Consider the following 19,934-nt stretch of genomic DNA (forward strand, 5'->3'; position numbering starts at 1 on the left):
AGCTGAAGGCAGATGCTCAACCGCTGAGCCACGCAGGTGCCCCCAACCCTGACATCTTGAGGGGCTTGTAGGGAGGTGTGCGAGAACAGGGAGGTTGTGTCAGGCTGAGGCTGAGAGCCTGGGATGATACAGACCTCGCCCTCCTTGCAGACACCTCCCCCCTCCCCCCCCTGCAGCGCAGGTGCAGCCCCCCCCCCTTTGCACACTGGGACCCCCCCCCCCCACCCACTCCAAGGAGGATAGGCCGGAATTCCAGTCCCTTCCCGAGGCTGGGGCCGGCCTCAGGTCCTCCCGCGTTGCATTTTTCCAGGGCTCAGGGACGCCGCCCTTTCCTTCCAAGGGACCCTCCCAGAGGAGAGCCACCCGTCCCCGCGCCCCCATTAGGGCCCAGAGCGGTCCCGCCGCGTCCACGGTAGAGTGGGCCGGGCTCCCCCGCCCACCCGAGGTATCGGCTCGGCTCCCCGCCTCCGCCCCCGGGCTAGCGAGCCCCGGGGCCGCGTGGGGGCTCGGAGGACGGTGCAGGCGTCAAGGGCAACGAGGACATTCGGGCCCGAGCCGCGGACGGGCCCGCTGCGCGCCGAGAACCTTTCTCCACCGAGGCCTCGTTTGCCGGCCGGGCGGCTTTGGCGGGGACACCCGGCTTAACCGTTCCTCCCGCTCGCACCCGCCCCCTCCCGGCCCAGTGTGCGGAGGCGCGCCTTCCTGTCCGCCCCGAGCTCGGCGGCTGCTGCGGCGGGAGCGTTCCGCCTGGCTGCGGAGGCGCCCGGGCGCGGAGCTGCGAGGCCATCGGCGGCGTCTGGCGCTTCTGAGCACCCGTGGGCGAGGCCCTGCGGGCTCCCTGCAGCCGAGGAGGCGGCGGCGCGGACGCGGAGGCCGTTTCAGGCCTTAGGCCCCGCGGGCCGGGCGCGGCGTGGTGGGGGGGCGGGCGGGAAGGCGCGCCCCGTCGTTCGCCATCCGGGGCGCGTGCGGCCCTCTTGAGACCCGGCCGGCGACCCGTAGCTCGGGCGCGCGCCTGTCGCAGCGCGCAGGAAGGAGGGGTCCGGCCGGAGGCCCGGGGCGGCGGCCGCCATGGAGATGCCCTCGGCCCGGGGCCGGCGCCTGGGACCTCGGGGGCGGCCCTGACCGCCGTCCTCGCAGCGGCGCGGGCCGGGTCGCGGACGTGCCCCCCGCGGCGCGCGGCCGCCTCCGCGTCTGCGCCCTCGGCGGGCCGCGCTGCTGCCTGGGCGCGGCGGCGGCGGCGGCGCCCCGTTGAATGGGCTGCGAGGGCCCGGGTTGGAAGCGCTGGCGAACGCGGCCTCCGGGGGCGCCAGGCAGCAGCCGCGGTGGCGACCAAACGGGTGTTGGAGTTGGCGGCGGCCATGGAGGGCCTGGCCGGCTACGTCTACAAGGCGGCCAGCGAGGGCAAGGTGCTGACCCTGGCCGCCTTGCTCCTCAACCGCTCCGAAAGCGACATCCGCTACCTGCTGGGCTATGTCAGCCAGCAGGGAGGGCAGCGCTCCACGCCCCTCATCATCGCAGCCCGCAACGGCCACGCCAAGGTGGTGCGCTTGCTGCTGGAGCATTACCGGGTGCAGACGCAGCAGACGGGCACCGTCCGCTTCGACGGGTAGGTGCCCCCCGACCCCGACCCCGACCCCGACCCCGACCCCTCCCGCCGCCGCCGCCGCCGCCGCCGCCGCACGGATGCCCACCGCGTCTTCCAGGGGCTCCTCCTCCTGCATCCCGTGTTTTTATTTTTTTTTTATTTTTAAAGATTGTATTTATTTACTCATGAGAGACACACAGAGAGAGGCAGAGACACAGGCAGAGGGAGAAGCAGGCTCCACGCAGGGAGCCCGACGTGGGACTCGAGCCCGGGCCTCCAGGATCACGCCCCGGGGCAAAGGCAGATGCTCAACCGCTGGGCCCCCCGGGGATCCCCGATCCCGCGGTTCTGCTCATCCTCACCGGCCCCTTTACCCACCGTCCTCGCTTCTGCGGGGGCTACGGAGCCACACCCTCTGCCTTGATCTGGAGCGGGTACTGGTACCCCCCCCCCCCCCCCACGGAGGCCGTGAGCAGGTCGTCCGCAGGAGGTGCTCCTTCCCAGCTTTTACCTTGGTGGCTCTGGGGGTTGCAAGCGAGATGAGACATGAACGCGGTGGGCAGTGAACACTGAGGACCTCTGTTTGACGAGTTGTTTGGTCGGTGCTTGGTCCTTCCAAGTGACGGATCGCTCCCGACGGGTTGCGGGGAGGGGGATGGGGATGGGGTGGTGAGGGGAGAGGGGGAGGGGGACGGTGGGAGCCTTAGTGTCCGAACGAGGCCCCGGGACTCCAGCCTCTCGAGGGGTGGTCCGGCCGCCAGACGTCCCAAGAGGTGGTCCTGACTCTTGTGCTTGGCTCCGGGGTAGGTGGGTTGGCTGCAGAAACGGCCCTGGACCTGGACCTGGACCTGGACCTGGACCAGGAGATACTGCCGTTGTTAATGCGTGTTATTCTGTGATATCGTGGAGAGACTTGAGAGTGCTATGTGTTTTATTCGAGGAAGGGAGTTCAAAAATTCATATTGTCATAGTTGAAATTTGTTGAGGTTTAAGTGTGCACGTTTTGGGGGGGTAGGAATGAGTGTTTAAGGCAGAGGTGTCAGGTGTGCCATCTTTGCCGTGCTGGGCTATTTGTCCTAAAGTGTCTAACAGATCAGGAACTTCTCCATTGATGGCATTTGTTTTCTTTGACTTGTGCGCCAGTGCCTAAGCTCTTTGGGCATTTCCCTCCCTCGGAGGTAGATGCGGTCCAAGCATAAAAAGATAGGCGTCTTCAGTTATGGTGATTGGAAACTGCTTGGTTAAACCCTCATTGAAAAAGTGCTTCTTGAAGATTGACTAGGGCGTTGTTGAATTTCGGTTCTTTTTTAGGTTTAAATAATAAAAGCTTTTTCTTCTGCTGTAGATGAGAGCAGAATATTTTAGAGTATTACGTTTTAATGAAACAATCGCCTGTGTTGGTGGTTAATCTCCTGTATCCTCTCCCAACACATCAAGGAGATGGTCTTTTTTTTTTTTTTTTTCCTGTTGATTAAAGATGGCACCCTGATTCGTGTCTGCTTTCTCTTACCGGTTTCTGTGTCCTTTCTAGAACTCCCTGCGTTCCCACAGCCTTTCCTATACCTAGACAGGGAGTGATACGGAATGACCCCTGAACTTCCAGCACCATTCCAGTTGTATAGGCACATGCATTCATTGGAATAGGCATTTCAGGAACAGCTGCAGGGACGCCCTGGCTAAGGAGCTTGCGGAGGCCTGTTTGGGTGAGGAGAGGGTAGTGGTGAGAAAAAATGGTCTCCTAAAGCATTTGTAAAGGCTTTGCTTATTGCCGTTTTTGTTTTTTATTTTTTTAAGATTTTATTTATTCATAAGACACAGGGGGAGTGCGGGGGGAGAGGCAGAGACACAGGCCGAGGGAGAAGCAGGCTCCATGCAGGGAGCCCAGTGTGGGACTCGAGCCTGGGTCTCCAGGATCAGGCCCCAGGCCGAAGACAGATGCTCAACTGCTGAGCCACCCGGGCATCCCTTGCCATCTTTTTTACTATCAAAGAGAAGGGTCTTTTGAGATGGAATGAAAAGAACTTGAAATTATTAGAAATGATTACAAATAAACATTGAGCCTATATACTTGCCCAGTATTCTGCGCTGGGCAGTGAAATTAAAGAGTTCAGGTGGCAAACACTTACGGAACTCCTACTGTGTGCTGGGCAATGCAGTGGGGATTGGGTATGCAGAGGTGAGTAACATACTGTTCCCACTGTGGAGGAAGATGGTCTAGTGGGGGGAGACCGAGAAATAGATACATAAGTGAGTGATTGCAGATGCCATGCCATTTAGTTTTAGAAGTCTGTTGGGCCTGCTGTGGGAGGATGGGAAGAGGAAGTGCTCTGCTTTGCCTGGGGGAATCAGGGAAGGCTTCTCCAGGGAGGTGATGTTTGAGTTGGGCCTTATAGGAAGTAAGGAGAAGGGGCAGCGGCATGGTGAACTTGCAGTGACAAGTATTTCATTGTGGTTGTAGGAAGAGATTCAAGCTGGGGAAATTAAGAAGGAGATTATAGGAGACTGGAGAGAAGTGGAGGCCAGATTTTGATGGTCCTTGTGTAAAATAATCAAGAATCCTATAGAGGTAATTGCATTGCAAATGGTTCAGTCACGCGTGATTTTGGCTGATCATTTTTCGATCTATGTTTTTTGTTTATGGATTATTATAATTATGAATTTATTGGCTGTTGTGTGAAGGTGGTTGAGAATTTTACTTAATAAATGCCTGCGATGGGCCTATCCCTCTTAAACCTTCTGTGGAGGATACAGAAAACAATGTAAGGAGGTCTCTACCTTTGAGGAGCTTACCAGTTAATTAACAGAGGAGAATTGAAGTTCATGGTCACCTTTCTGCCCACTCACACCATTCTGTGAGATTTTGCAGTTTATTCCAGTCATTTGGCATTTCAGAACTAGATGAAAGAGTGTTATTTGCAAATGTCATGATTTTACTTTGCACTCATTCCAGACATTGTGAAAATAGTCCCAATGAGGTGTTAACAATATGAAGTTCAACTCACCCCTTGGGGGCCGGCTTTTGAGAGGTACTCAGCTAAATCTCCCTTTAGATTCCATTGGCACTTGAGAATCATGGCCAGGTGGGGACTAACAGGTGTCTGTGTGTGCTGAAGTAGATCAGTGTTTTCTAGTTTTTATCACTTATGTACACGCATCTTCACAATTTTTTGTCACATTGTTCATTACCTATCCAGTTATTAGCCTAACATTTCAAAAAAAGTTTCACTTCTTAGCTTTATCCTAAGCAATGGTTATCTGTATAATTATGGGTTTGATACAGCATGTTTTGTGTGAGAGAGGAAGACATTTATAAAATAAATAGCTTATTAAAAATTTTGTAGAAGTTGCGATCCCTGGGTGGCTCAGCGGTTTAGCGCCTGCCTTTGGCCCAGGGCGCAGTGCTGGAGTCCTGGGATCGAGTCCCGTGTCAGGCTCCTGGCATGGAGCCTGCTTCTCCCTCCTCCTGTGTCTCTGCCTCTTTTTCTCTTTCTATGTCTATCATAAATAAATAAATAAATATTAAAAAAAATTTTGTAGAAGTGTATGTTCTGCCTAAAAATGTCTATAATACCCTAAGAAACTAAAGTGGATTCATAAGAGTCTCAAGGAGGAAGGGACTGCCTACCTAGGTCAAGCCCTATGGTGATAGTTGAGCCCTTGTTCATATTTTTAAGAGTAGCATTTGAGATCGTCTTACTTATGTCTTAATATATGAAGACTAAGATTGACAGATGAGTGGGCAAGGAAAATTACTTGAGTAGAAATGAAAGAACCTTTAGTTGGAGAATGGGGAACTGTTGAGAATGTTACAGAAATGGAACAGAACAAAGGCGAGGTGTCATGTGACCATGGAATAGTGTGCTGGCCTGAGTTCCTAGGGCCTGACAGCTCTGTGCCAGAGTTTTTAAGGGAACCCTGGTCCTAAAAGAAGTTTGCTGACATGGATGGGAAGGAGAACAGGACCTCTGGGAATTCCGAGGCTTTTTGTTGAGTTCTCTTACTTTTAAAGTTGGCGCTAGTACTAATACTTTAAATGTTCAGGTAGAAGACAGGCATGAGGGGGGGCACATCATCATTTGGCTTCATTTAAAAATCATTGCCAGGCAGTATATATTTCAAGGAACTATATTTGATCTAATAAATGATTTTTTTAAGGACTTTGGCTAAAATAAAGTGTTGATCATTTACATTTAATGAATTTTATTTACATTTCATATACTTGAATCAGACATTTTTATTTCAAATTGAACCAGGAAATAGTTTGAGCTTAGTTTTGTGATCAGAAATGTTATCTTTTATGTGAGGTGTTTCCATCATGTGATGTGTACGTTTTGTGTAAAAAGGTGAATATCAGATTATAGTTTATTTTTATTTTATTAATTAATTTATTTTTATTTTATTAATTTATGTAATTATTTTATGTTTTAATGTAATCTCAACACCCAGCATGGGGCTCAAACTTATGACCCCGAGATCGAGTGATGCCCTCTACCAATGGAGGCCAGCCAGGAACCTTGATTTCTTCATATTTTTTAAAAAGATTTATTCATTCATTCATTCATTCATTCATTTATTTATTTATTTATTTATAGCACATGCACTCTCTAAATAAATGGGGGTGGGGGAGGGGCAGGGAGAGGGGTAGAGAATCTAGCGGACTGTCCTGAGCCTGGAGCCCCATGGGGGGCTCAATCTCACCACCCTGAGATCATGACCTGAGCTGAAATCACAAGGGTCGCTGAGTAACCCAGGCACCCCCCCCAGTTTTTTGATTTTTAAAGTGAAATACATAATAGAGAGTTTGCATTGCCATGTTGGACTGCATCTAGAAAGATCATTGTTTTTTAATACTTCTCCAATAGGACTAAGTACACATTGCATTAATTTTATCATATTTTTATTTTCTGTTATAAATGTGTTTGGTATGTTGTTTTGAGGAAGTCTGCGCTCATTATTTCAGTTGAAGTCTACGGACAAAGGAATGTCATAGGTTTTAGGCTTATAATTTCCTTTAATCTGTTTAATGTTTTCATTTAGATATAGGAATTCAAAATTTGCTCAAGGCTAATGTTTCTGAAGGACTAGTCATTTTCTAATACATTCTGCGGTGAATATTTTTGTCCTAAAATATTTAAAAATTTTAATTGCCTCAATAAAAATAGATGGAGGCTTCTATCACATCACTATATGGAAAAGTGGAAATGATTAGGCTACATCATGAAAAGTATTAAACTGTTACAAAAACCAAGTGAAATATATACTTGTAATTTGATTTTTATTCCTAATCATTAACTTTGGAAAGTTTGAGGTGAGAAAAATATTTTAATCACTTTTTGTCTCTCTTTGTTCATCTTTAAAATGAGGGTCACGTTTATCTTTTATGGTTTTTTTGAGAGTTAAAGATAACGTATATGAATGCTATTTTAATCTAAAATTTTTGAGTTTTACATGGTTTAGGTTGATATTCCTGGCATATAACATTTTTATATTTTTAAAGTGCAAGGAAACATTTAACTATGTAAATGTAACTACATATTAACTGTGTATTAATTTTTTGATAGATCACTGTTATTAATTAGTTAAAAATGCTTTTTATTTTTAATTTTTAAAATTTTTTTTGAAAAAATGTCTTTTAAATTGAAATAGTGTTTGAGCAATGGCATGTATTATTTACTTACATTTCATGCAGTTTGTAGTTTCTAGAGTACTTTTGTATTTTAATCTCATGTAAACCTTTTAGTTATATATCTGTAAAATGAACATAATGTGTCAATCTTGTAGGGTTATTGGGAGGTTATTATGAGGATTACATGAGATACATTGCATATTGAGCACTTAACACAGTGAGTCCCTAGCACATTGAAGGATATTTGTTAGCTATTTGTGTTCATTTTTGAGTATTTTTAATTTTGTCTCCTTTTTGCTTTGAATTAAGACTCTTTTTAGTTAAGGTGTAACATCTAGTAAAGTGCATAATTTTAAGTGCACAATGTGATAAAATTTTAATATGTTTACATCCATGTAAACACTTTGTAGATCAGTATATAAGACGTTTTTATCACTCAACGTTTCCCTTTTGCCCCTTCTCAGTCAGTTCCTCTCCTTTCCCTTTCCAGAAGTAATGATTATCCTGGCTTCTATCACCATAGACTAGTTTTGCCTATCCTTGAACTTCCTATCAAGGAAATCACAGAGTGTCCTCTTTTCTGTCTGGCTTTTATTTTGCTTAACACATTGTGAGACTCATCTGTGCCATTGTGTGTGTCACTAGTTTATTTTTATGCTTTGTAGTATTCTGTTGTATGAATATATGGCAACTTATTTATCCTGAACACAGGTATTTTAGTTATTTCAAGTGTTTGACTATTTATTATGGATAAAGCTGCTATAGACATTTTTATGTATACGTCTTCACTGGTGGGTATTTGTGTTCACTTCTCTTCAGTGTATGCTGAAGAGTGGAATTGCTGGGTCATGGGGTTTGGTGTATTTTTAACTTTAATAGTTGTTGCTAAACAGTTTTCCTGAAAGTGGTTGAAACAAATTACATTCCTACCAGCAATGAGAGTTTTGTTGCTTCACATCCTGTCCAACACTTAGTACTGTCATGTCAGTTAATTTGACCTATTCTGGTATCTGTTTATCCGGTAACTCCTGGTTTTAATTCACATTCAATTAGTTACCTCTCTCAAGTAGTTACCTTGAACATCTTTTCATATGTTTATTGGTCACTTGAATTCATCTTCTTTTGTGAAGTATACTTGTTTAGTCTTTTCACCCATTTTTTAGTTGGGTTGTTTGCCTTTTATTGATATGTTAAGTACATTCAATGTAAATAAATATCTTCTCCCAGTGAGTGGATTGCATATTCACTTTCTTCATAACATCTTTTACTGAATTGAAATTCTTTAATTTTAATGAAGCCCAATAAATCAGTTTTTCTATGATTAGCACTTTTTTAACATTCTGTTTAAGAAATAGTCATTAACTCCAAGGTCATGAAGATAGTCTACTTTTTTTTTAAAGAAATTTTATGTTTTGGTTCTTCACATAGATCTGTGCTACAATTTTTATGCATAGTGTGAAGTAGAAGTCAAAGTTAATTTTTTTCCCATACAGATATCTAGTTGCTTCAGGACCAGTTTTTTAAATTTTATTTATTTATTTTAACTTTTTAAAAAAACTTTTTAAATTTTTTATTTAAATTCAGTTAATTAATATATGATGTATTATTGGTTTCAGAGGTAGAACTCAGTGATTCATCAGTCTTATATCACACCCTGTGCTCATTACATTACGTGCCCTCCTTAATGTTCATCACCCAGTTGCCCAGTCCCCCCACCCGTCTACCCTCTAGCGACCCTCAGTTTGCTTCCTGTGATTAAGAGTCTCTTAAGGTTTGTCTCTCTCTTTCTCTCTGATTTTGTCTTATTTTTCCCTCTCTTCCCCTAAGATTCTGTTTTGTTATTTAGATTTCACATCAGTGAAATCATAAGATAAATTGTCTTTCTCTGATTGACTTATTTCACTGAACATTATATCCTCAAGTTCCATCCACATTGTTGCAAATGGCAAGATTTCATTTTTTTTGATGACCGAATAGTATTCCATTTTTTGCATATATACCACATCTTCTTTATCCGTGCATCTGTTTGTTTGTTTGTTTGTTTTTTTTTTCTGTTCATCTGTTGATGGACATCTGGCTCTTTCCATAGTTTGGCTATTGTGGACATTACATTGGACCCATGTAAACATTGGGGTGTAGGTGCCCTTTTGGATCACTACATTTGTATCTTGGGGGTAAATACCCGGTAGTGCAGTTGTTGGGTTGTAGGATAGTTCTATTTTCAACTTTTTGCGGAACCTCCATACTGTTTTCTAGAGTGGCTGTACCAGCTTGCATTCCCACCAACAGTGTACGAGGAATCCCCTTTCCCCAAGTCCTCCCCAACATCTGTCCTTTCCTGACTTGTTCATTTTAGCCATTCTGACTGGTATGAGGTGGTATCTCATTGTGGTTTTGATTTGTATTTCCCTGATGCCGAGTGATTTTAAGCATTTTTTCATGTTGTCCGTTGGCCGTTTGTATGTCTTCTTTGGAGCAGGATCAGTTTTTAAAAAGACGACACTTTCTACGGTTTTCAAGGGAGCTTTTATTATAAATCAAGAGACTATCTGTGTAAATCTATTTTTGGAAGTTTTTTTATTTTAGTGATATGTCTGCCCTTGTGCCAGTGACACATTATCTTAATTAACTGTAGTTTGTCCTTCAACTTTTTTTTTCTTTCAAGATTATTTTGGTTATTCTTGGTCAATTGGATTTCTATATCATTTTAGAGTTGACTTGTCAGTCTCTACCTATGTGGATGTGCCTGCATGCTCACACATGCACACACACACACACCTGCCCCTGCTGAGATTTTGATGGATTGCATTGACTCTATAGATCATTTTGGTAGAGAATTGACATCTTAACACTATTGAGTCTTCTAAACTATAAATATGGAATATTTCTCCATTTATTTAGGTCTTTAATTTGTCTCAGGAATGTTTTATAGTTTTCAGTTAAGAGGTCTTGCACAGTTTTCATTAGATTTATTACTAGATACTGTTATTTTCTAATGCTTTTGTAAATGGTATTTTTTTGGACAGTGAAAGAAAAATTTTTTTAACTTTGTATTATCGTGGCAATAAAAATGTTAATAAATGAGGGACGTCTGGGTGGGTTAGCGGTTGAGCTTCTGCCTTTGGCTCAGGGCATGATCCTGGGTTTGGGGATCATGGGGATGAAGTCCCACATTGGGCTCCCTGCGGGGAGCCTGCTTCTCCCTCTGTCTGTGTCTCCACCTCTCTCTCTGTGTCTCTCACGAATGAATAAAGTCTTAAAAAAAATGTTAGTAAGTGAATTTTAATTGTTTGCAAAAGGTATAGTTGGCAACTGCTGAAAACTGTCACTGATATAATGTCTTATTTTTTGGACTTATACTTTATTATTTATTTATTTACAAGATTTTATTTATTTATTCATGACAGACACAGAGAGAGAGACAGAGACACAGAGGGAGAAGCTGACTCCCCATGGGGAGCCTGATGTGGGACTCCATTCCCGGACCTGGAATCATGCCCTGAGCTGAAGGCAGATGCTCAACCACTGAGCTACCTAGGTGTCTCTGGACTTACACTTTAGTTTAAAAAAATCAATTAACAATTAAATGGGAGGACGCCTGGGTGGCTCAGCGGTTGAGTGCCTGCCTTCAGCCCAGGGCATGATTCTGGAGTCCTAGGATCGAGTCCCACATCAGGCTCCCTGCATGGAGCCTGCATCTCTCTCTGACTATGTCTCTGCCTTTCTCTCTCTCTCTCTCTTTGTCTCTCATGAATAAATAAACAAAATATTAAAACAAAAAAACCCACAATTAAATGGCATTTTAAAAAAGAAACTTTAGAAACCTGCTTTTTTCTTTCTCGAGGTTTGTCTTCCATACAATAGAATGCACAGATCTTAAGTGTGCAGTTTGAGGAGTAATTTTCCTAAATATCCACCCATGTAGGCACTACCTGGATCAAGATTATTTAGGACATTTCCAATAGTTTTAAGCTTCTTCCCAGTTAGTCCTACAGCCTTTCTCGTAGGCAGCTCCATAGGCACTTGTTAGAAGGCTTTTGCGTCATTTTGTGTCATTATATGAAACCTTAGAAGTAATTGCTTGAATTATTATAAACTGGGTCTTTTGTTTTCAGCAGAAACCATGGAGAGTGGTATTTGAGGGGGGTGATTAATTGGGGTTAAGCTATGATATTTATATTATACCAGGGGGCTTATATTCTTTAACTTCATGGAAGATACAGTTTGACCTGTGTTATAACATTAGATTGTATAGTGAGAAGCTCAGCTGAGGTTTTTGGTATAAATATTTACTTGTTCTAGTAAATACTGCTTTTGATTGACCTTTTTCCTTAACACTTGCAAGTATACTTACTTTAGTGGTTCGGGCACAGTAGATCTAAGTATCTGCAGCAAAAATCTACATTTTTATGTCTGATGGTCAGTAATAGGAAAAACAATTGAAAAATTGAGGTTGGGGAGAAATGGAAGGTAGAAACATGGGGAAAATTGGCCTTCTAGCAAGAGTCTAATTCTATATAAGTAGTGAATCTAGCACATACCAGTGAGTGATGACTGTGAAGCCAAAAAGTACAAACATGGGCTGAAGGTCAGGGAAGATGCTCAGTTGGTTTTAGGAAAGTGCTACTTGTTTCCTGCTGTTATTATTTTCCCCTAGTAGTTTAGTTGAGGAACGTACATAAACCCACAACACACACACACACACGTTTTTAAGATTTAAATTGGAGTAGAACAGATGGAGAAAAATGCACTAATTGAAATTGTATACAAATTTCACAAAGTGAATATATTTATTTACTAAAATCCCTTTGTGCTTCCTCCTACTATCTATTCCCCTTAAAAGTAAACAGTGTCCTGACTTCTAACACTACAGATAGATCTATAAATGTAGTAATATAATATGTACTATGTTCGGTTGACATCTTTTGCTCAGTATCATGTTTATGTGATCCTTTTGTATTGTATGGAGCAGGGATTTTTGCATTCTCATTGCTGTAGTAGACGTAGATTTGATTAGCTTAGATATAATCTTAGGGGAAAATTATCTGCTTAAATATTTTTTTTCCTAAAGGAGTGTCTAACATTCTTAATATGAGGACTAGGATAGCTTTCTTGCTGACCTTTTGGGAGAAACTGTAGGTACCTGGGGAATATTGGGAAGGAACAACAGGTTTTTCCTTAAGAGCCAGTGCATCAACTTGGTGGTAAAGAAGTTATGAACCTCCATACGTTTCCTCTGTTTTCTGAAATGTATTTACTTTTGTTAGTAGAAAGTTGGTTTATGGTTTTCTCTTTTTTAGGATTATATACTTCAGCAATAACGGCAATAACTAACATTTCCTGAGCTTCTACTTAGTATAAGTACAATGCAGAGTGTTTTACTCAAGTGACCCAATTTTATTTTCACCCAAACTAATGTTGTATTAATGTTTGGTAGATTGAAGTTTTGGTTGGTGCAAACGAATCTATTTTTTGTACTTTGGTTAGTGGCCTCCGTTTTCTGACTGTTGGTTCTCTTCACGAATAGGTACGTCATTGACGGGGCTACCGCTCTTTGGTGTGCAGCAGGAGCCGGACATTTTGAAGTTGTTAAACTTCTAGTCAGCCACGGAGCCAACGTGAACCACACCACAGTGACTAACTCAACCCCTCTGCGGGCAGCATGCTTTGATGGCAGGCTGGACATTGTGAAATACTTGGTTGAAAATAATGCCAACATCAGCATTGCCAACAAATACGACAACACCTGCCTGATGATTGCAGCATATAAGGGACACACTGACGTGGTGAGATACCTTTTAGAACAACGTGCCGATCCCAATGCTAAAGCACATTGTGGAGCCACCGCACTGCACTTTGCAGCAGAAGCCGGGCACATAGATATTGTGAAAGAGCTGATAAAATGGCGCGCTGCTATAGTGGTGAATGGCCATGGGATGACGCCATTAAAAGTAGCTGCCGAAAGCTGTAAAGCTGATGTCGTCGAACTGTTGCTCTCTCATGCTGATTGTGACCGAAGAAGTCGGATCGAAGCTTTGGAACTCTTGGGTGCCTCCTTTGCAAACGACCGTGAGAACTATGACATCATGAAGACGTACCACTATTTATATTTAGCCATGTTGGAGAGGTTTCAAGATGGTGATAACATTCTGGAGAAAGAGGTTCTTCCACCAATCCATGCTTATGGGAATAGAACTGAATGTAGAAATCCTCAGGAACTGGAATCCATTCGGCAAGACAGAGATGCTCTTCATATGGAAGGCCTTATAGTTCGGGAACGGATTTTAGGTGCTGACAATATTGATGTGTCCCATCCCATCATTTACAGGGGAGCTGTTTATGCGGATAACATGGAATTTGAACAGTGTATCAAGCTGTGGCTGCACGCCTTGCACCTGAGACAGAAAGGCAACAGGAATACCCACAAGGATCTTCTTCGATTTGCTCAAGTTTTCTCACAGATGATACATTTGAATGAAACTGTGAAGGCCCCAGACATAGAATGTGTTTTGAGATGCAGCGTTTTGGAAATAGAACAGAGTATGAACAGAGTAAAAAATATTCCAGATGCTGATGTCCACAACGCTATGGACAATTATGAATGTAATCTCTATACCTTTCTGTATTTAGTGTGCATCTCCACCAAAACACAGTGTAGCGAAGAAGATCAGTGCAAAATTAACAAGCAGATCTACAACCTGATTCACCTTGATCCCAGAACTCGGGAAGGTTTCACCTTGCTGCATCTAGCTGTCAACTCCAACACCCCGGTTGATGATTTCCACACCAACGATGTCTGCAGCTTTCCGAACGCACTTGTCACAAAGCTGCTGCTGGACTGTGGTGCTGAGGTGAATGCTGTAGACAATGAGGGGAACAGTGCCCTTCACATTATTGTGCAGTACAACAGGCCCATCAGTGATTTTTTGACCTTGCACTCTATCATCATTAGCTTGGTTGAAGCTGGCGCTCACACTGACATGACAAATAAACAGAATAAGACTCCGCTAGACAAAAGTACCACTGGGGTATCTGAGATACTACTTAAAACTCAGATGAAGATGAGTCTCAAGTGCCTGGCTGCCCGAGCAGTTCGGGCTAATGACATTAACTACCAAGACCAGATCCCCAGAACTCTTGAAGAGTTTGTTGGATTTCATTAAGTGACTGGATATGTAAAATCGTTTAATGTGGTGCTAAAAAGTAAAGGACTTTAATCACAGACAATAGAATTATGTGTTCATAAATTCTACTTTTCTTTCCACTACCCTTCCTCCCTCCCCGTCCTTCCTTAGTTCTGTATTTGGTCTTTTTTGCCTCATAACGGTTATTGATTTCAAATACACTTTAAACAAAGCCACATTGTTTAGGTGTAACTATAATCTAAGGTGTCTGGATATTGGTCACTTAACTTTCTCTTTCTTTTTTTCTTCATTTATGTCTTTTGCTTTCCCAATCGAAGTATAATTGAGATACATTTTATCAGTTTCAGGTGTACAACATAATGATTGGACTATTTGTAATTTTTTTTTTTAAGGAACGAGTATAAGATATTTTGTTTATGTAACAAGGGACATTTATGATTTGAAGTTGATAATGTTTTAAGAAACTGCCTACAAAAGTATTTCTGTTAAGCCTGTGTCAGTGTGTTATCCTTGCAGCAGTTTTGAGGATTTCATGAAGCAAAACAACTAAAAAGGACCATAAAAAGTAACGGGATATCCAGGTGTTCTGCACGTGCCAAACTGCTGTAGGTAGTTTTCTCTCTTAGATATTTATGTGGAGTGATACAACACATTATAACATCAGGAGGATTTAAAAAAATATAGCTGCAGATTAATCTGAAAATGTGCTCACTTAATAACAGTTAAGCATAAAGTTAAACCCATGGAAATTGTTGCATTATGCTGGGTGGTATATACAAAGTAGTAATAATCTTAAAGCAAATTTTCAGAGAATATTGATGGACTACTTGCCTTTAGGGCTTAAATTCTCAAATTCTTTGAAGTCTGTTTTAATGTAATTTCTCTAAATTGCAGCAGTCTGCTTTTGACTCCGCTCACAGACATGTAAAAATTATGAATGCTGTGTTTTCTTATGAAACAAATTGTTATAATATAGTTATATGTTCTATTTTTGTCCCTTTCTCCCTTTCCTCCTGTGTGGTCTCTTTTAAAATTTGGAAATTACTTTTCCAGAGGGCATTGTCTGTGCCCCCTTAATAAGGTGTTTATGACAGATGAAAAGGAACCAGGATATTTGTAATTTGTAATTTTTTCGCTTTCTTAGTCTCCCTTATAACTAGTAGAAAAATCACTAGTGCGGTATAGGAAATTAAATGGTTTTGATGATGAAAATAATTTGCAATGCTCCTTTGAAAGATGTTTTTGTGAGAGCTGCAAGTTTTTCAACCACAAAATGTCACAGATTCTGATAGGCTATGCAGAGGTCTCTGTTTTTTCTGTTCTGTTTTAATGGCAGCGTTTTAACTGTTGGATTAAAAGAGTATTCTGTGATTATCTTTTAAGCATCACAGAAATTCAAGTAGAGGGTACACACCTATCGATGTTAAAAATGATAAAATTAGCTATATCTGTATTTTTCTCTTTAGTGCCAAATGAATGCCTTAGCTACTCATAGTGCATGGTACTGTAAGTGAAGACCTGCAGCTTTTTTTTTTCTTTAATGAAAAGCATTATGATGACATAGTAACATCAGATATAAACTAAAACAACAAAAACAGAAAAAACCCCAAACTTGTACGGTTTCAGTGGTCATTGAATGTATGTGTACTGTTTTGTGAAGTATAAGAGAAGGGTTGCAGTTGGATCAGTGTAAAATACAATGACCAAGCCAAAATTAGCACCTAGGGCCTTAAATAAAAGATACCCCACGAAATGAAATAGTTTGAAGGGTAGGAGGGAATGGAAGGTGGGAAGCTTAAAAACTCCCCCCCCCCCAAGAATGCAAGATACCTTTACAGCTACTGTAGTTAACTCTTCGTGTTCTTCTTGCTTCAGCTAGGAATGTTTTGATGGTAAATTCTGTCGTCGTAATATATTTCTGTTTCCCCAACCTGAGGTTTTTACAAGGAGGGCTTTTAGGATGGTTTAAAGGGTGGTATTTGAATGAGCCCTAATTTTAAAATTACCGGCCTTGCTCCTCCTGGCATAATCAAGGAAACCCTGTACCTTGCTCTTGGCAACTCTCATGGCCTGAAAGAGAAAATGCATGGCCCCAAGGTGAGTGAATCCCGCCTTTTCCGCAGCTTAGATCAGACTCTGTGTTTTTTAGATTTCAAGGCCTGCTTCTTTGACAGTCTGAGGAGTAGCTGTGATACTTGGTGTTCAGTTAGTTCCATTATTAATGCGTATGATTTTTAAACACCAACACTTAAAATATCAGATAATGTTGCATGTTTTAAAAACCATTTCATCTCTTTGGCTACCCAGGACCAGCACTATTTTAGATATTGCTTATTTATAAAATGAGGATAATGATCACATGTACATATTCAGACATCAAAATTTAATGACTGTTTTTGAGAAGGGATGAATGCTGGAGAAAGTAGAGCTGCTGATTGAAATGCTGACAGAGTTGGAGAAGGAAGACAGTGGAATAAACTATGAACTCTGCTAATGGTAACAAATTTTTTACTATAGTGTAGTAGGACATTGTGCACTCTATTGCTAAGGATCTAATTTTGTCTTGTAAAATAAATCCAAATATGTATTGTGAAACATCTGTATAAAACCATTCTTGAAACAAGTGATTTACATGCCTGTTTTTTATTTGTTTTTGGTAGGATTATTTTAAACATGTTTAGCCAAATCCTTCCCAAGCTTAAGTTTTGTTTTGTTGTGTGTGTGTGTGTGTGTGTGTGTGTGTGTGTTTTAAGGAAAATAAATCGGTAATAATAGTTGAGTATCTCAGCTTACTTGAGAACTCTAGGCTGTCTCCATTTCCAGCCACTTTTGTCACTTTCTGTTTATTATTGGTAGAAGTATGCTTTGGATTATAAGTCTTCCTTGATGATGTTATAGATGAAGTTAAAACTTGCCTTGCTCAGTAATTGTCCTATGAATTTGGCTGAACTAGAGGCCCAGGTGGATGAATACCTGGGCAAACCATGTGAAACTTAGGTGGGTTTTACGCTTTTAATGGAGTTGGTGACCTTGAACTCTTGACCTTAGGTCTCTAACTCAAGGAATGGGCAGCAAACCCATTCCCCCAATTGATAAAGAAGGGGGAAATTTTTTATTTAAGAACTCTGACACAACAAATTTTTTTTCAGTCTACCCTGGATGGCTCTAGCAGGCCACAGTCCAACTACCTTAAGGTTCTTTACTGTGGGAACTTCAAACAAACCAACCAAAAAGCAAGCTTTGGTCTTGCTCATTTCTGGATTTCTGGGAAGAGTTTTATTTCATTATACTAATAATTGATTAGTAGCTGACAATTATGAGGAATTTAGATAGGTACGATAGTCTGTTTGAAGTAACATATGATTTGGGGACAGTAGCTCCCTGAGTATCAACTCTGCATTTGGGAAGTGTCTTTAAAAATCCAAATCCCAAGGGAACAACACCCTGTCTCCAGTCTCCACTATAGTTTGAGGCAGCTACTTTATGGGTAAGACCATTTTGGATTATTCATGCAGAAGCATTTTTTTTTTTTTTTTGAATGGGACAGGGTGAGGAGTGAGTTGCTGGACCTCGGATTACAGTTTGCTGGGTTTAGAAGCAGCCAGTGATTGAACTAGTGAGTAGATGGATAAGAGTATAATAAAGGACTTGTTTTTATGGTAGATCTTCTGTAAAGATCTTAAATGTTCCTTTTTAGGCTAGCCATATGTATCTATGTACAGATGACTATTCTGTTTTCTTCACTATGCTGTAACATGAAAATGAATTAAAGAAGACAAAACTCTGCCTTTCGCTCTATGAAAAGTTACCAGCCCATAAGATGTTAAGCTCTGTGTTTATTCCTGCTCTGGAAATGCACAGCTCTGCTTTGGGTTCCTCTCTGGAAGGTAGAAAGCACCTGGTTATGTATGGCACATCGCAGGGCCTTCCTCATACATTTCTGGCAGATTTGCCCAAATCTTCAGATGGGCTCGGTTGTATGTACAGCATCCTCTCTCCCAAATATGGGATCTGAAATAAATACACTGATAGTGATGCTATATATATTAATTTTTAAAATTGTAAAGTAAATGTCTTTAGTCCTAGGTTTGTGGTGTGTTCATTTGTGTTAATGTGCAGGGAAGGGACATGGACTTGATGGTTATGGGGAGTGTATCTTGATGTGTGTGCAGGGGTGAGTATTGCTAAATTATTAACAGCTTTTCATTTAGGGGTGAGTTATGTGACAAGTGGCCTAATCAGAAAAATGAAGGAGCGAAGATGCAAGCTTTGCCAAGTGATGAAGTAAACAAGATTTTGTATCTGTTTTTTATCAGGTGTTGTAAAATTTGTGCATGGCTTTTTTTTTGTTGTGGCTTATTAGTAATTGGTAGAGGAGAAAAGAGGAGGAAAACCCCTCAGCTTTGCTAACCAGTCTTTTCAAAGGTACATAAGTTGGGGAGTAAAATCTGACTGGCCTAATGTGTTGAAAAGATCCTATCCTTTATAATATTCACCCCATCCTGTAATCCTCCATGTAGAGGAACTACATTGTTGTATTCTAGTAATTCACTGTGATTTATAACAAACCAGTGATGTCATTCTATTGTGCACTTTTGTCAAACCATTTACGTGACTTTAATAAACATAGTAAACTTGCTGACTGCACCAAAGGTCTGTTAGTGATTTATATATTGCATGACATTTTCTATTTGAGTTTGACATGTAGAATCATTTTTAATTTCGTGGCAAATGACAGTCCTAATAGCCCAGCTAATTTGAAACTAACAATATTGCTGTGTAAAAGGAAAAAAAATGGTGTTTGTGTTCAGTAAATGTTTGAAAAAAAAAAAACCTGCCTTGAAGTTTGTGTCTTTATTGTTCAGTGTGCCTTGGTGGAGATGATCTTTTGTTGAATTCATTTAAAAAAAAGGAGTTCAAAGTTTTCTGTGCCTGGGGAAAAATTCAGATAGTTAAAGAAAAATTCAAATAGTAAAAAAACAAAAAAAACCCAATGCCCTTTCCATCTCTACCTGCCTCCCATTTGGACTCTTAAGAGTCCACTATTTACTAGTTTTCTAAGTAGCTTCCCAGAATTTTTCTGGAGATATATATATATATTTTTTCCTCCCATTCATTTTTCAAAAATGCAAATGGACTTTTTCGTATTCGATTCTGCATCTTGTATATTTCATTTAATATATCTTATGCTTTTTCAGATTGGTATGTATAGTTTTTTTTTGGTCTTTAAACAACTTTATAGATTTAATTCTGTGAGTGGACTTAGTGTTTATGTAACCAGACCTTGTGTGGGATATATTGATATTCTAAATAATGCTTTAGTGAACATCCTTATAGTCTCTATTCATAGAACAAGTTCATTCCTAGCACTGGAATTTCTGGGTTGGTGGCTGAGTATTTAGAATTCTGATAGAGGGATGCCTGGGTGGCTCAGCAGTTGAGCACTTGCTTTTGACTCAGGGCGGGGATGATTCCACTGTCCCAGTCTCAGGATTGAGTCCCACATCGGGCTCCCTGCATGAAGCCTGCTTCTCCCTCTGCCTACATCTCTGCCTCTCTGTGTCTCTCATGAATAAAT

At 41.6% G+C, this 19,934-nt stretch overlaps 1 protein-coding gene across 4 annotated transcripts; it reads left to right on the forward strand.

Moving 5' to 3' along the window:
- The first annotated feature begins 1,254 nt into the window (after positions 1-1,254).
- On the forward strand, positions 1,255-19,003 carry FEM1B (fem-1 homolog B). 4 transcript variants are annotated; one of them, XM_038580812.1, is made up of 2 exons: positions 1,255-1,606; positions 12,739-19,003. In XM_038580812.1, the coding sequence occupies exons 1-2, from the start codon at positions 1,359-1,361 to the stop codon at positions 14,372-14,374; spliced, it is 1,884 nt and encodes a 627-aa protein (XP_038436740.1). In that variant the 5' UTR covers positions 1,255-1,358; the 3' UTR covers positions 14,375-19,003. The 4 variants fall into 4 exon arrangements, with proteins under 4 accessions (XP_038436740.1, XP_038436741.1, XP_038436743.1 ...); XM_038580813.1 differs by lacking the exon at positions 1,255-1,606 and adding an exon at positions 5,430-5,572; XM_038580815.1 differs by lacking the exon at positions 1,255-1,606 and adding an exon at positions 5,451-5,626.
- Positions 19,004-19,934: the final 931 nt, after the last annotated feature.

Source organism: Canis lupus, chromosome 30 (genome assembly GCF_011100685.1).
Source record: "Canis lupus familiaris isolate Mischka breed German Shepherd chromosome 30, alternate assembly UU_Cfam_GSD_1.0, whole genome shotgun sequence".
NCBI classification, from domain to species: domain Eukaryota; kingdom Metazoa; phylum Chordata; class Mammalia; order Carnivora; family Canidae; genus Canis; species Canis lupus.